Source organism: Maniola hyperantus, chromosome 20, assembly GCF_902806685.2.
Source record: "Maniola hyperantus chromosome 20, iAphHyp1.2, whole genome shotgun sequence".
NCBI classification, from domain to species: Eukaryota; Metazoa; Arthropoda; class Insecta; order Lepidoptera; family Nymphalidae; genus Maniola; species Maniola hyperantus.
In genome coordinates, this window is record NC_048555.1 from 6,557,527 (window position 1) to 6,571,519 (window position 13,993).

Below are 13,993 nucleotides of genomic sequence, written 5' to 3' on the forward strand. Positions count from 1 at the left end.
CTGATTTGAGCACTAACTATATTAATAACTAGCTTATGCCCACGACTTCATCCACGTGGGCTACACAAATTTCTAACCCCTATTTTACCCCCTCCTCAGAGGTTGTACCTATTTTCAAAAATCCTTTCCTAGCGGATGTACTACGTCCTGCATGCCAAAAGTCAGCCCGATCCATCCAATAGTTTGGGATGTGCGTTGATAGATCAGTCAGTCAGTCAGTCAGTCAGATCTTGATTTTGTATATAATTTGGTTGTTATTATAATAAAACAGTGCCGTTTAAGTAAATGTGTAATATTATCACGATGGTGGTTTTACATCAGTAGCTTGATACAGAGAGTTTATAGCAATATCAGAAGATACAAATGCCATTGATTTAGCGAGAGTAGCTAAGGATAACGTGTCCATGACAACTCTATTTGCGACATGGTTCAGCTTAGCACCTTTTGACTGCGCAGTATACTTCAAAGCTAGTTTAATAACACGTTCACAAGCTAGTGATTTGGAAGTTGCACTTTTTGCCTCTTTCCCTGCTTGTTGTGCTGCTGTCTTTGCTAAATTCATCATTAAATCTTGGTGATTTGCCATGCCGTTTTTAGCATATTTTACCGACATGTGAACCTCTATAGAAGCTGTCAAGGCCCGCCTCATAGCTACTACACTAGCAGCAGCTAAATAAGCCACATCACCCGCATAAAGAATAGCTTTTTTAGCCTTTAACTCCATGCGTTCTAACTTTTGTTTTATCTTTTTTTCGTTTACACTTTCGTCCTCTATTTCAGGTTGATCTATTTCCATTTCAGCTACTACATCTGGATTTAGGGCATAAATGTTTTCTTTTGGATCGATCCAATCGTCTACAAGACTAGGTACGTTCGTTTCCTGAGTGTCTAAAGTATGCGTATCTGTTATTACGTAGTGAGTTCCATTTAACTTATTATCTAAAACAATAGCGTTATTTTCCGTTGCATTCCTATCCCTATTTTCAATATCAAGAGCAGTTTGGTTCAAAAATCCTCTTCGAACTGGCGTTAAATCATTTTTCTTATATAACAAAATCTGCACAGGTATTCTGTTATTTTTAGAAATAACAGAATAAGGAGTTAATTTCTCAGGCTCTTTACTTATAGGAAGTATTGTAGAATCTATAGCATTCGAAGGTTTATTTAAAATAGCTCTATAAACCAATGGCATTGCCGCAGTTACTGGCGCAGAAGTGGTTTGGTTGTTATCTTTTGCAGGCACGGATCTTTTTTTACGAAGTGATAAGTCTACTGATTGTTTCTTCGATAAAGCTGTAGCGTATGTGATATCTTTTAGTGCTGAAACTATAGAAACCTCAGCGGCTATTTGTGCTAAACCAAAGACCAACCTATGCAGCTCAGGTTCTGTAGATGCCCGAGTTATTGTAAGAATATGTCCCGACAGTGTTCTTGATATGTAATCCAAAATTCTTCTAGTTTCTATGGCGGTCATTCCTTTAGTGTTTCCAGGAGCATCCAGTGCCTCTCGTGTAATCCGTGTTATTTTATCTTGTATTTCTAATTTGGCTAATATTGCAGAAACTAAATCCTTCGATATTTGATAAAGATTTCCTTCCATTTCGGGATTTTGAGTAACATTTTTAGTTGCTTTCAAAATAGTGTTGTCTAAATGCTGTAGAGCTTTATGCGGTGAATTCAATACAAATTTTTCGTGACTAAGTTTTGCATTTATTATAGTTGCCAAATCGTGTACTGGAGATATGCCTGCTGTTGTTTCAATAATCTGTAAGAGAATTAGAAATTTATCATACAGGTGCCCCACCACGGCTTCGCCCAGGTGTTATTTCTGAAAATTTCCTTCTTATTAGGATCTACGTAATGCGAAATAAGATTCGATGAAAAAGAAAGTAGAACGACGAACAGCAAATGCGTGGAACAGATATTGGATGTTAAAAGAAGTAATGAAATCAAAAGAAATGCCGATGAAAAACAAACAACAAGTATTTGATAGCTGCGTACTGCCTATACTAACCTATGGTAGCCAAACCTGGGCCCTGACACAAAAATTAGAACAAAAATTAGCAATCTGCCAGCGTGCAATGGAACGTAGTATGCTACATGTAAGAAGAAAAGATAGAATAGCAAACGAAACCTTAAGAAATAGAACTAACATAGTAGATATACAAGTACAAATTAGAAAACTAAAATGGAAATGGGCCGGACATGTTTGCAGACAAAACCAAGACAGATGGGCAAAAACAGTAACAGAATGGTATCCTAGAGACGGTAAAAGATCAAGAGGGAGACAAAGAGTTAGGTGGAATGATGATTTTGTGAAAATTATGGGAGCAACATGGCAACGATTGACCCAAGATAGAGAAATGTGGAAACGACTGGAGGAGGCCTTCGTCCAAATGGGGCGTACTGAAAAATAAAAGTGGAAGAAGAATGTATATACCTAATAAAATATGAAAATTAGTAGTGATATACAGAATAGTATTGTGTACATATTAAAAAATGAAAATATATACAGTAAGAATTAAAAAATAATTAAAAAATAGTGATGACATAAATAATAGTGATGATATATAAATATAAATGTAAATAAGTATTATGTATAAGTTTTGTCTTTTTGATTCTATTAAAATATTGTATATACTGAATATTATAATAAAATGTAATTGCATGTAATGTTTTCAGTAAATAAAGGCTATATTATTATTTTATTATTATTATTATTATTAATGCGAAAACCTTCATGTAAACTCTCAAGCTTCTAGTTTATTCTATTCAGATTTTAATAAAATAAACCTATTATAGCGTTTAAAGTTTAAACTATGTGAAAAAGGATGGGTCCGACTTTGAAACTAATCGAGCTGACGTCAACTAAACACGGGAGTACAGCCGGAATCATCTTAAACCATTGACTTATATATTTATATAGATGTCTTAAACTTAAAATAAACCTAGTTCGTAATTTTGTAAAAAAAACTTACAAAGATTGAAAGCAAAACATTAGTAACACGCGTTACAGAAAACATTTTTACAAAAAATATACCTAGTACACACAACTTCGAAATTGCGAACAATAAAATAAGCGTTAACGATCATTTAACAATCTTAACCATAACTGCTAGATTGTTACAGAAATTGGCAATTTATTGGCTTTTATTTCTCAGCAATTCATGGCTAGAAATAAAGAATAGGCTATGTTAAAGAATAAATGATGAAACATAATATTAGTTACCTATCCAGCGAATGAGTTATACATAGTGATTCTTCGTTTGCTATGTTCAATCCTTCTATACACATAGAGAGGTCGATATACATAGTTATTACTCTCTGCTGTCGCGATCAACTCTGAATCATCAATAATCTTATCTTTATTTTCATTCTGATCATCACGTTTTAGTTTTTGATTTGCACCCACAGTTGTCTGATTTCCATTTTCAATTTTAATCGTGAGTGAATATATGCCAAGAATGAAGCAAAATATAAAAAATATTGTTATTGACTTCATGGTTAACCTTACAGGAAGTGTAGCGCAAAAAAACAGTACCAATATTTATAAAGATTTTCTTTAATTAGATCTTGCCTACTAATAAGTTACAATTAACATTAGCTGATTAACATAAGAGATGTGCTTAACGTAGCGTTACGAAAAGTGTAATGAAAACCAAACTCCATATGGTAAAATTGATAGTACTTATATAGGTAGTTAAACTAGAAAAATATTTTGCTCAGAAATCATAAATCATGATCAACCCATCGCCGGCTCACTTTTGAGCACGGGTCTCCTCTGAGAATGAGAAGGAATTGCCCATAGTCCACTGCGCTGGCCAAGTACGGATTGGCAGACCTCACACACATCTTTGAGAACATTATGGAGAACTCTCAGGTATGCAGGTTTCCTCACGATGTTTTTGAGATATTAATTAATTGCTTAAAACTCGCGTAGGTAGGTTACTCCGATATATGTATAAAATAGAGCTGCGTGCCCGGGGTCGAAACACTGACCTTCCAATCCGAAGGAGGCGGATGTTTTAACCATTAGGCTTTTTTTTTATTTGTCCAAGAACAGCCCACAGAATTACACACTAAAAATTAAACAAAATGTTATCAGTTTTACAGGTCCCGAGTAACTCTAATTACGGACCATTACAACGAGCATTAAATAGAACAAGTCGTAGGTACATTAAAATAACCTAACCTAAACATAAAGCTATCACGGCAGTTCGGAAATAAAAACATGATTGACTATTTACATCATTTTATTTAATAGCAATTTATAAATACAATACTTTTGGTAATACAAATTCTAAAGGCGAGAGGCTTACCGAAAATTAATTAAACAGCCTGTTTGTTGGATATAGGCTTTCCCGAGAGGTAAACTAAAATTAATATTTATATAATATCTATAGCCCAACCGTTTTATCATAATATATCCATATTAAGGTAAAGATCATACATTTTTAGCCGAGATATGCTGGGAGGACTTTAATACGACCACGGCCATCGAGGTTGGAGATTTCACCGAAGGGGGAAGCATCGAAGTTATTAGCCGACGGTAGTAGATCGCTCTCCTGGCCTGCAATGTCTCGGCGTTCTCTGGTCACCGTCAAGGGCTTAGAAGCACCAGAAGCGTCTTCCACAGCATCGGACTTCGAACCATCTTTTTCTGTAGCTGACGGTATTGCGCCGACTTTTATCGGGATGTGCTGGATCGATTCTCCTTCTGGAGCGCAAGCGCAGGCCGCTAGCAATGCCAGCGAGGCGACGACGAAAATCACTGAACGCATTTCCCAACGATCCTATCTTGACGTAAGCCTTGATGATAATCTGCCTCAGTATAAATCCATATTCCTTATAAGCACCCCGTTGCTTACCAAATCTATTTGGCATTATTGAAAGGGTACACTTTGAATCCGCATTGTAAAGCAGATTTTTTAAGAGCTAGTGAATGAAAGATTTCTGTAGGTTCACAGTTATCACTATCACAGTTTTCTATAGAGTATAGTACGCGAAAGGTCGAGATAGCGATCGCACACCCGCACAGCACCCGCGCTAGCCCGGTACGCGGGCGAGCGCGGGTAACGTGCGAGTGTGCGGGGCTTTCTTCCGCCTCATACCCCGATTGCCATCTCAGCTAGGTACTTCATCGTCAATAGAAATATCACAACTTGATACCCTCTACGCTGAACAGCCACAGTTCACGACTGTTAGGAAACTACTAACAAAACGTCGAGCCTTCGCAAATGTTAGTACATTTTGACGGCAGATAGCCCTAAGTAAGGTAGGTACCTACTTAGCCCTATTTTTCTTTGATTTCATGTCACCATACCATTGTACGACGTTCCTGCATACGCAATCGACATCAGCGTTTGAGTGTAATTGGTAGGTAGGTAGGTTGTCTCATAGAAAATACTATGTAGTACTTACCTACCACAGAATAGTAAAAGATTATTACTATAACCTTTGTAAAGAAGCGACACTCACTCCTTCCCGCCAATTTATCGTTTCTGCAACGTAATGGCACGGCTACTGGCACTGCCGCGCTGGCATAACTCGGTTCTCACATTGTTATCACGCTAGCGAGAAGCACTGATGTTGCTTACGTATAGCGTTGTCCATGTCCCGCTCGACTGGCTTCTACACACACACACACAATATTATCGTGATCGGACATGCTGGTATTGCGTAGTAATAGGTAATTAAATTGCAGTAATCGGCAGGAAATATTGTACATCGATCTTTAGAAAGAGATTTCGGCATCGTAGAGCGTTGTATAGGTCACTCATTCCTATGTGACGTTTTGTCGGTCTCAACGACAGGGACAACGCTCTACGAAACCTCAACTCTTTTCCTGCCGCGTTCGCTTGTAAGTATAGTGTCGGGGGCGTAGTATTCGTAGTAGGTACCACGGTAGTAGGTACGTACTAGAGACGTGGCCGGATTGTAATCTGTCTAACAAAAACATTGTACAATACGCGGCCGAAAGTAATGTGCATCGGCCTTTAGAATGACATTTCGGCTTTGTAGAGTGTTGTCTCTGTCATGTGTCACTCATATACCTATATGAAGTTTTGTCGGTCTCAACGACAGAGACAGTGCTCTAGAAGTTTCATAGAGCTAGTTTGCTGTCTCCTTCTAAAGGTCGATGTACATTGTTTGCGGCCGTGTACTGTAGGTATTTTACTTGATACTTTGTATCCACCAGCTTTCAGCCTACCGGATTGACGCACGTTCTTGAGAAATACTATAAACAGATCGCAAAGTAATCTCTGATGCACGAGCCTTGAGTCACGTTGGATACGTTAACAAGAGTAACAAGGTGCTAACAACCCTTAGAATATCGAGTCGGTAAAAATAAAATAACAAAGGCAAAGGCCTTGTTTGCCTGCTACATATTAGGTATGGTATGTAATGTTTTGTAACTTGTCGTAAATAGATGTTATCAATGATAACCTAATAAGCTAAGATGTTTCGGCAATCACGTCAATAGTCTTAATAATGAGGTCAATACGATAAAATAAACGGACGGGTCATGACGTGAAGTTAATAGGGGGACGACGACGACATTTGACTCTAATAAAAATTAGCACTTTAAAACATCATATTTTACAAACGGATCTAGAAATCGAAAAATGATGTTCTCACACCCACAGTATTTTTAAAAGACCTATTCAACGATACCCCACACTATGGGGTAGACGAGGAAAATCATCCCCTATTTTTTTAGGGTAGCTCCCCTGTATGTAGGGGAGCTACCCTAAAAAAAATATTTATCACAATTTTATTTCACCACTGTCGGCGTGATTAATATTTATACCCATGCCAAATTACAGATTTCTAGCACTAATAGTCTCTGAGATTAACCGAGGACGGACGGGCGGACAGACGGGCGGACAGACGGACGGACATGGCGAAACTATAAGGGTTCCTTGTTTACAACGGAACCTTAAAAAGGTAACCTAGCAGACTACTTTTCTCGTAAACGAATAAATGGGTTTTTAAAAAACCGGCCAAGTGCGAGTCAGGATCTCGCAATGAGGGTTCCGTACTACGGTCGTATTTTTTCGACATTTTGCAGGATAATTCAAAAACTATGATACATAAAAATAAATAAAAATCTGTTTTAGAATGCACAGGTGAAGACCTTTCATATGATACCGCACTTGATATAGTTATGTTAATTCGAAAATTGAAAATACTAATTATTAATTCATGACCACAATTTAATTTTTTTTGTGTGATCTAACCCTAAATTCACGGTTTTCAGATTTTTCCCCAAATGTCAGCTATAAGATCTACCTATCCTGCCAAATTTCATGATTCTAGGTCAACAGGAAGTACCCTGTAGGTTTTTTGACAGACAGACGGACAGACAGACAACAAAGTGATCCTATAAGGGTTCAGTTTTTCCTTTTGAGGTACGGAACCCTAAAAATAAAAAAATAGGTACCTAGTGGTAGACTATGGCCAAAACGCTTCTCACTCTGAGAGGAGACCTGTGTTCAGTAGTGAGCCGACGATGGGTTGAACATGATGATGATGATGACGCGACAGATCGAGATGGCAATCGGGGTATGAGGCGAGGGACGCCCTGCACACCGCACGTCACCCGCGTTATCCCGCACCGGGATAGCGCGGCGCCGCGCTGTGCGGGTGTCCCATCTCCGATTGCTATCTCGGCCTGTCGCGTACTATAATATAGTACAGAATAGATTATGACTAAGTATAGGTAGATAAAATATGGCATCTATCTATAGATCTATCTTACAACAACAACGTTAAACTTGTGCGACGTAGATACGAGACGTAGGTACCTACCTAGCTAGATATTTGTTCAGCCATCTTATTGCCACGAATATGCGTTTATCTACTAAGTAAGCACTTACTTATCCCAAATACGCAATTGGGTCATGCGACTATTTCTGAGTCGTATTAATATTCACAAATAGTAAACAAAACATTTTCACGGTCACAATAAAATTACCATTGAAAATATTTGGTTATCATATTAAGCTATTCTACCGCGTGACCCTATCGGTACATAATGCGTAAATATGCATCAAATTTGGGATAATAATTTTGTTAGCACAATTACTATTCTAGGCTCGTAGAAGTATATAACCGTAGTATGCCGCCAAATTTTTATTGTACAATACCCGTTGGACAATACAACATCGCAACAAAAATTAAAATACTTAAACAGAATTAAATTGATAGCAAATATATTACAAACAAGATTCAAGAGCAAGCAAAAGAGAAATTGCTAGAAGTAAGAAAAATGTATATCAAAATTATAATTCTGCTTTTTGCACTCGGCGAAATATATGCAACACCAGTGTCTTATGATCCCGACAATAAGACAGAAACAGAGATTCTGATAAACAAAGGTTTAGTTGGTTTTGTTCCGGTTGTTTTGCCGCTAGATGAACCTACCAAAGAAGCAGATTTAGTAGAACCAGAACATAAAGTCGCAAAAAGGTCCGCTTTAAGAGGAGACAATCCCAACAACGATCTTTTGGCTGACTTCGAGGGTGCAAATTACGAACGTGAACTCACTGGTCTTGTCCGAAGAATTAAGACTTTACCCACCTGGGTGGGTTGATGGTAAACCGCGAGTTAATTGTGGAATAGCAGAAACTTTTGATAGATATTTAGAAAAGCAGGTAACAATATAAAATGTGTACAATATAATTATTTAATGTAAAAACTTTTTACTTAGTTTTTAAATTAAAATTATGTTAAAATCCTAGCTAGTGTATGAAACATACGGCGCATGTGACGTAATAAATCATAACAGATGATTGAAAAGTGATTTTAATGTGCCTATTCAAAAGTTATTTTTGTATTGTATCAAATTTAATTCAAGGAATTGTTTGAATAATTAATTTATAAGTATACTAGCTGATGCCCGCGACTTTGTCCGCGTGGAATCAGGTTTTTCATAAATCCCGTGGGAACTCTTTGATTTTCCGGGATAAAAAGTAGCCTATGTCACTCTCCAGGTCTTTATCTATACCCATGCAAAAAATCTCTTCAATCCACTGCACCGTTGCGACGTGTTTGAAGGACAAACAAACACACTTTCGCATTTATAATAAGGGTACTTACTGATATCAAAATCAAAAATCCATTAGCGCCGCCAACTAGTTTAGGATATAATCTAGGTAATATTGAAACATAACATGCAATAACATAAACAAAACTGTTAAGTACTAGACGATTAAATTTATTTTGAAAATTTTAATCGGAGGATGTTTTATTTTTTATCGATATAATAGTACGCGACAGGTTGAGAATTGAGGTTACAATCGGGGTATGAGGCGGGGGGACGTCACCCGCGCTCGCCCGCAACGTGTTAAGGCGGGGGCTGTGCGGGTCTACGGGTCGTTCCCGTATTGCCATTTTAACCTGTCTCTTACTATGCCTACCTAGAGCCCGTGGATCACTCCGAAACTACCGAATGGATTTAAAGGCAATTTGTCATGTTTATAAATTAAGTAAAACTAATCTAATACCCTTAGTTAATAAATACAATTCATACTTTTTATCCAGTAGAGGTTACGTACTGCATCCGATCCGAGTCCGTCAAAATACGTTCGTTACGTTTTTGTTTTGTATGGTAGCTTATGAGATATGTCCGCTGGTATTCTCATCGATAACGGATAGAACTCGGATGACGGAAGTGCAGTGCATAATCGCAGTAATAGGTTTCCTTTAGGTTTTTTTTTTAATATTAGGTAAGTACCTAGGTCCATCAAATCAGAACATATTTCGAGAATTATTTTTTTATTTGTATAGGGTCATCAGGGTTAGTTCTATCCTTTGTTGAATATCTGTAGACTTCGTCCGTATTATGCACAGCTTCGACCTAACATTTATTATAATCGAGATAGGTATACCAGGTACCTATCTAATTTTTTATACAAACTGGCAAGAAATGATGGAAGTTACCTAAACAGTAGATAAACACCCGTCGCTATATACATAAAAGTGTCACGACTCATAATGTAAATATGGGGCAGGTCTTGCGTGCAGATTAGCTTCATGGTGCAGACTGCAGACACATTGTTGCGTAGTAAATTATCTATGGCTATGGCATTTGATTAGGACGAGCGATGGAAGACGAAATTTATAACCGACGGTAACGACTGTCCCAAGTAGACTTTTTGAACTCGAGGACCCAACTCCTCAGTCCAGCCCCCCCCCCCCCCCCCCCCCCCCCCCCCGATTGTGTAAGAAAAACGTATTCATCGTTATCGTAATCGTCAAAAAATTCTGCCCTTTGATTGGTTGATCACTGTTTACATTTTTTCACAGCCAATCAAGGGGCAGAATTTGTTGACGATTACGATAAAGATGAAATTGGAGGGCTGATCTGTAAGGAATTGCATTCCTAAATCGAGGTGATCCCATGGGATTCTTATAGAATCATGTGTTTTGATGTTTTTACGAAATTTGGTACTGAGATATCTTGCATCTCGGGGACGGGATACTACGGATAGGCTACTTTTATCCTGGAAAATCAGTTCCCACGGGATTCTTAAAAACCTAAATCCACGCGGGCGACGCCGCGGGCTTAAGCTAGTCTAAAATAAAAAGCGTGAAAAAATCTCAAATCATATTTATATTGCAGTTTTCACTTAATTCTAAACACCACTGATTTGTTGCTTTTCAAGATATACTAATTAAAGGAAATGTTGAACACAATATTACCAGCCATTTAACAGTTTTTCATATTATATTTAATTTATCATCCATACAACCAATTCAATTACGAGCATTTTGTTCTAGTAAATAGGAATTCTAGTGATACGTACTAAGAAATTTAATTTCTTCAAATATTTGATAAATGCCGCTAAAATTCTCAAAGCATAGCATTCATAACACATACTCGTATTTAAAAGAATAGGTAGGTAAAGTCCTTTTTTACAGTGTAACAATATTGTTTATAGCATAATAAATCATGAAAAAATAAATCTAGTCAAGTACAAGTAAAAAAACACATTTCGCAGGGTTCCGTTATCATGCTAGTTGCTTAAACTTCATTTCGTAAGCGGTAGGTAATTTTTTTCGTTCAGCGAATAGCACTGTGGCTATCATACAGTGTTAGACTCTGAGTTAGCGAATCACCCCGAGGTATCTATAGGAGTGCCTAGTGATGAAAAATACTTTAAAAAGTTTGCAGAGCGATTTTTTTAAAAATTAGAGTTGATACAGTAAAACGAGGTCTCTATTTAGCATGGTTTTTCTAGAAATAAGCAATATTTTCAAACAAACTTAGTTTTTGATTTGTTAAATATAGGAATTTGTTTTTGAGACAGTAGATTTATTTATTCATTAACTATATGTTATTTAATGTTTCTTTTCAAGCTACGGAACCCTGCCTCGGTGTGACTCGCACTTAGCTGGTATTTTAAAGTAGTTGTAATAAGACAGACGGCCTGACGGACTAGACGAAACCCAAAAAAGGAAAAAGCTATGATATTACATCTACTCAAATACTTTCTATGAGTAAAAAAAGTTCTTAACACTATAAAAATATGTGAGATATCACAAAATGTCTTTTACAGTATGATTATTCCTCCTTATATACATTTACAGTCTTACAAAATTGAGTCAACAAGGGCTAAGTAATGTTACGAGCTTTAGTACAAAACGACATAAATTTCACACGCAGTTGAAATGTGTCAGACTCAAGTAAATGCGTGTTCGTACGCAATGTGGTCGTACACTGTACATTGTTTAAATAATACAGATCGAGCTTCAGAAAGAGATAGTTGGCAGCTTCGGCTTCGTCTCTCTCACTCATACCTATTTACCTATTCGACGCAGCTTAGGTATTTGCGATAAAAATTGCTAAAGCCTACCGAACCGTCTCTTTTAACTCGTCAACAAGTCGCGAGTAACTCGACTTAAGAGAGATCCAGAGCTTACGGCAACATTTTTGTGTAAATTCAAAATGGCGGCCAGACCATAGGCCACTATCAAACCCCTTTACACTAGGGTTTCTGAAATTATTGTACAATGAATATCTGTATTGAGTATTTTATTACTAGTTAGTAATATGTAATGTGAGCATAGATTGACACTAACTACAACTGAGGAGCTGCTGGCGAACAAAACAGTGTAATTACACTTCTGATCAAAATACTTTTGTTTCTTTAATCCGAATGTTTTTGCCCCGCTACTTATTTCCACACAAAACCGCTAATGTACTAAAATTGAGCCCAAACTTAGTAGTTTCGATCCTAAATACAATTCCAATCTCTCTCATTTCCAAGCAAACCGGCCTAAAATTACAACCAAAACGGTAAAATTTCACTGCAGTTTCAACAGCTATCATTCAGTGTTTTCTTCTCATATAAAATTTGATTTTGTGTAATTACGCCGTTTTTTTCGCCAGCTCCTCAAAGCCTGACCAGAAAAATAAAATACCTCGCCATATTGCGAAAAACCCGTGGAACTAATTTATACAAGACCATAACTAAGAGACCATATAGACCATATACTATGGCGCCCCCGGAGCAAGTTTTTTTATATTTCTGGTCAGTATTTACATTTAAAAGGTCTAATAAAAACAAGCGACCGTCTATTTTCTACAACTTACTAATAACATTTATTACCCCGAATTAGTCCAATGTTCATAATCAGAACGTATCTATTATACGTGAGTAAACCGCCTTTACTCACGTATTTAGTCGACGCTAGCCCAACTAGTTTGGAACCCATCCGGGGTCCTTTTTCACAAGGACTCTGATCGCGCACGCGTCGCGGTTGAGACTGCGTGCGGCGTGCGCCGCATCGGAAACTAGTCGGGCTGGCGTCGACTAAATACGTGAGTAAAGCCGGTCATACATGTGTAATGGAAATCACTCACGATAGTTAAAACGTAGGTCTTCTTAAAATTTATCGTAACTTAATACTACATCTGCTCAATTGCGGCTTATATTTAGGTATCAAATCCACAACCCTTAAAATTAGATCTTACTCTAGCCACGGAAAGAAGTAATAATTATTATTCTCTCTCTGTTACGTAATCCCATACAGACAGACGGAGGGACAGAGTCAAAAACCTCAGTGGGCGTTAACCATTTTGACACACCAACCCATCAAGAACGAAACCATGTTTTCGAATTGAATTTGGAATGTTTTTCGAAAACATGTTTGTGATTAGTTGGTGTCTCAAAATGGTTAATCCCCACTGAGATTTTTTTTCTATCATTGTATGTACATTACATGCATACATACATACATTGGATGTACATTATTTTCTGCCGCGTACTGTACTTGCTGGGGCCCTACGTCTTACACTAATTAATCCATACTTCCATACTAATATTGTAAATGCGAAAGTGTGTCTGTCTGTCTGTCTGTCTGCTAGCTTTTCACGGCCCAACAGTTCAACTGATTTTGATGAAATTTGGTACAGAGTTAGCTTACATCCCGGGGAAGGGCATAGGCAAGGGCATAATTTTTATCCCGGAAAAGTAAAAAGTTCCCATGGGATTTTTAAAAACCTTATTAAATCGCGGACGAAGTCACGGGCATCATCTAGTTATTATTAGAAATTCAGCCACACACAGACAGCTTGGAGCAGTCAGTAACAACTGCTTTAAGCAGTCGACTGCAGTTGAATTGTATGATGACAACAACTGCACTAAAATGTACTCTAAATAAAACACAACAAAAACAAAAAAATGTGTCATTGGCACTGATTCTGAGCACAACCTCATTTTAGAGTATTCGCATGCTCTTCTTACTAATGTAATATGAAAAGGACAGACACAGTTTGACAGTTCTAAATTTAATTTTTAGATGGTAAAACCCGTGATTTTAGCGCGCAGTCGCAAACCTACTGTTTAAAATTGTATTGTGCACTAAAATTTAGAGTCTTTAAATGTGAAAGTCATGTTCCGTTCCTTTTTTAGCCTTGTTAAAAAAAAGGATGCAGATACTCTAAATTTAGTTTAGAGAACGACAAAGGAATCGGTGCCAATGT

General features: G+C 37.4%; 1 protein-coding gene across 2 annotated transcripts; it reads right to left on the reverse strand.

The window, feature by feature from the left end:
- Window positions 1-276: 276 nt before the first annotated feature.
- Window positions 277-4,840, reverse strand: LOC117992105 (uncharacterized). 2 transcript variants are annotated; one of them, XM_069505503.1, is made up of 2 exons: window positions 4,479-4,840; window positions 277-1,765 (listed from the first exon to the last, which is right to left on the reverse strand). In XM_069505503.1, the coding sequence occupies exons 1-2, from the start codon at window positions 4,779-4,781 to the stop codon at window positions 299-301; spliced, it is 1,770 nt and encodes a 589-aa protein (XP_069361604.1). In that variant the 5' UTR covers window positions 4,782-4,840; the 3' UTR covers window positions 277-298. The 2 variants fall into 2 exon arrangements, with proteins under 2 accessions (XP_069361604.1, XP_034835654.1); XM_034979763.2 differs by lacking the exon at window positions 4,479-4,840 and adding an exon at window positions 2,979-3,109.
- Window positions 4,841-13,993: the final 9,153 nt, after the last annotated feature.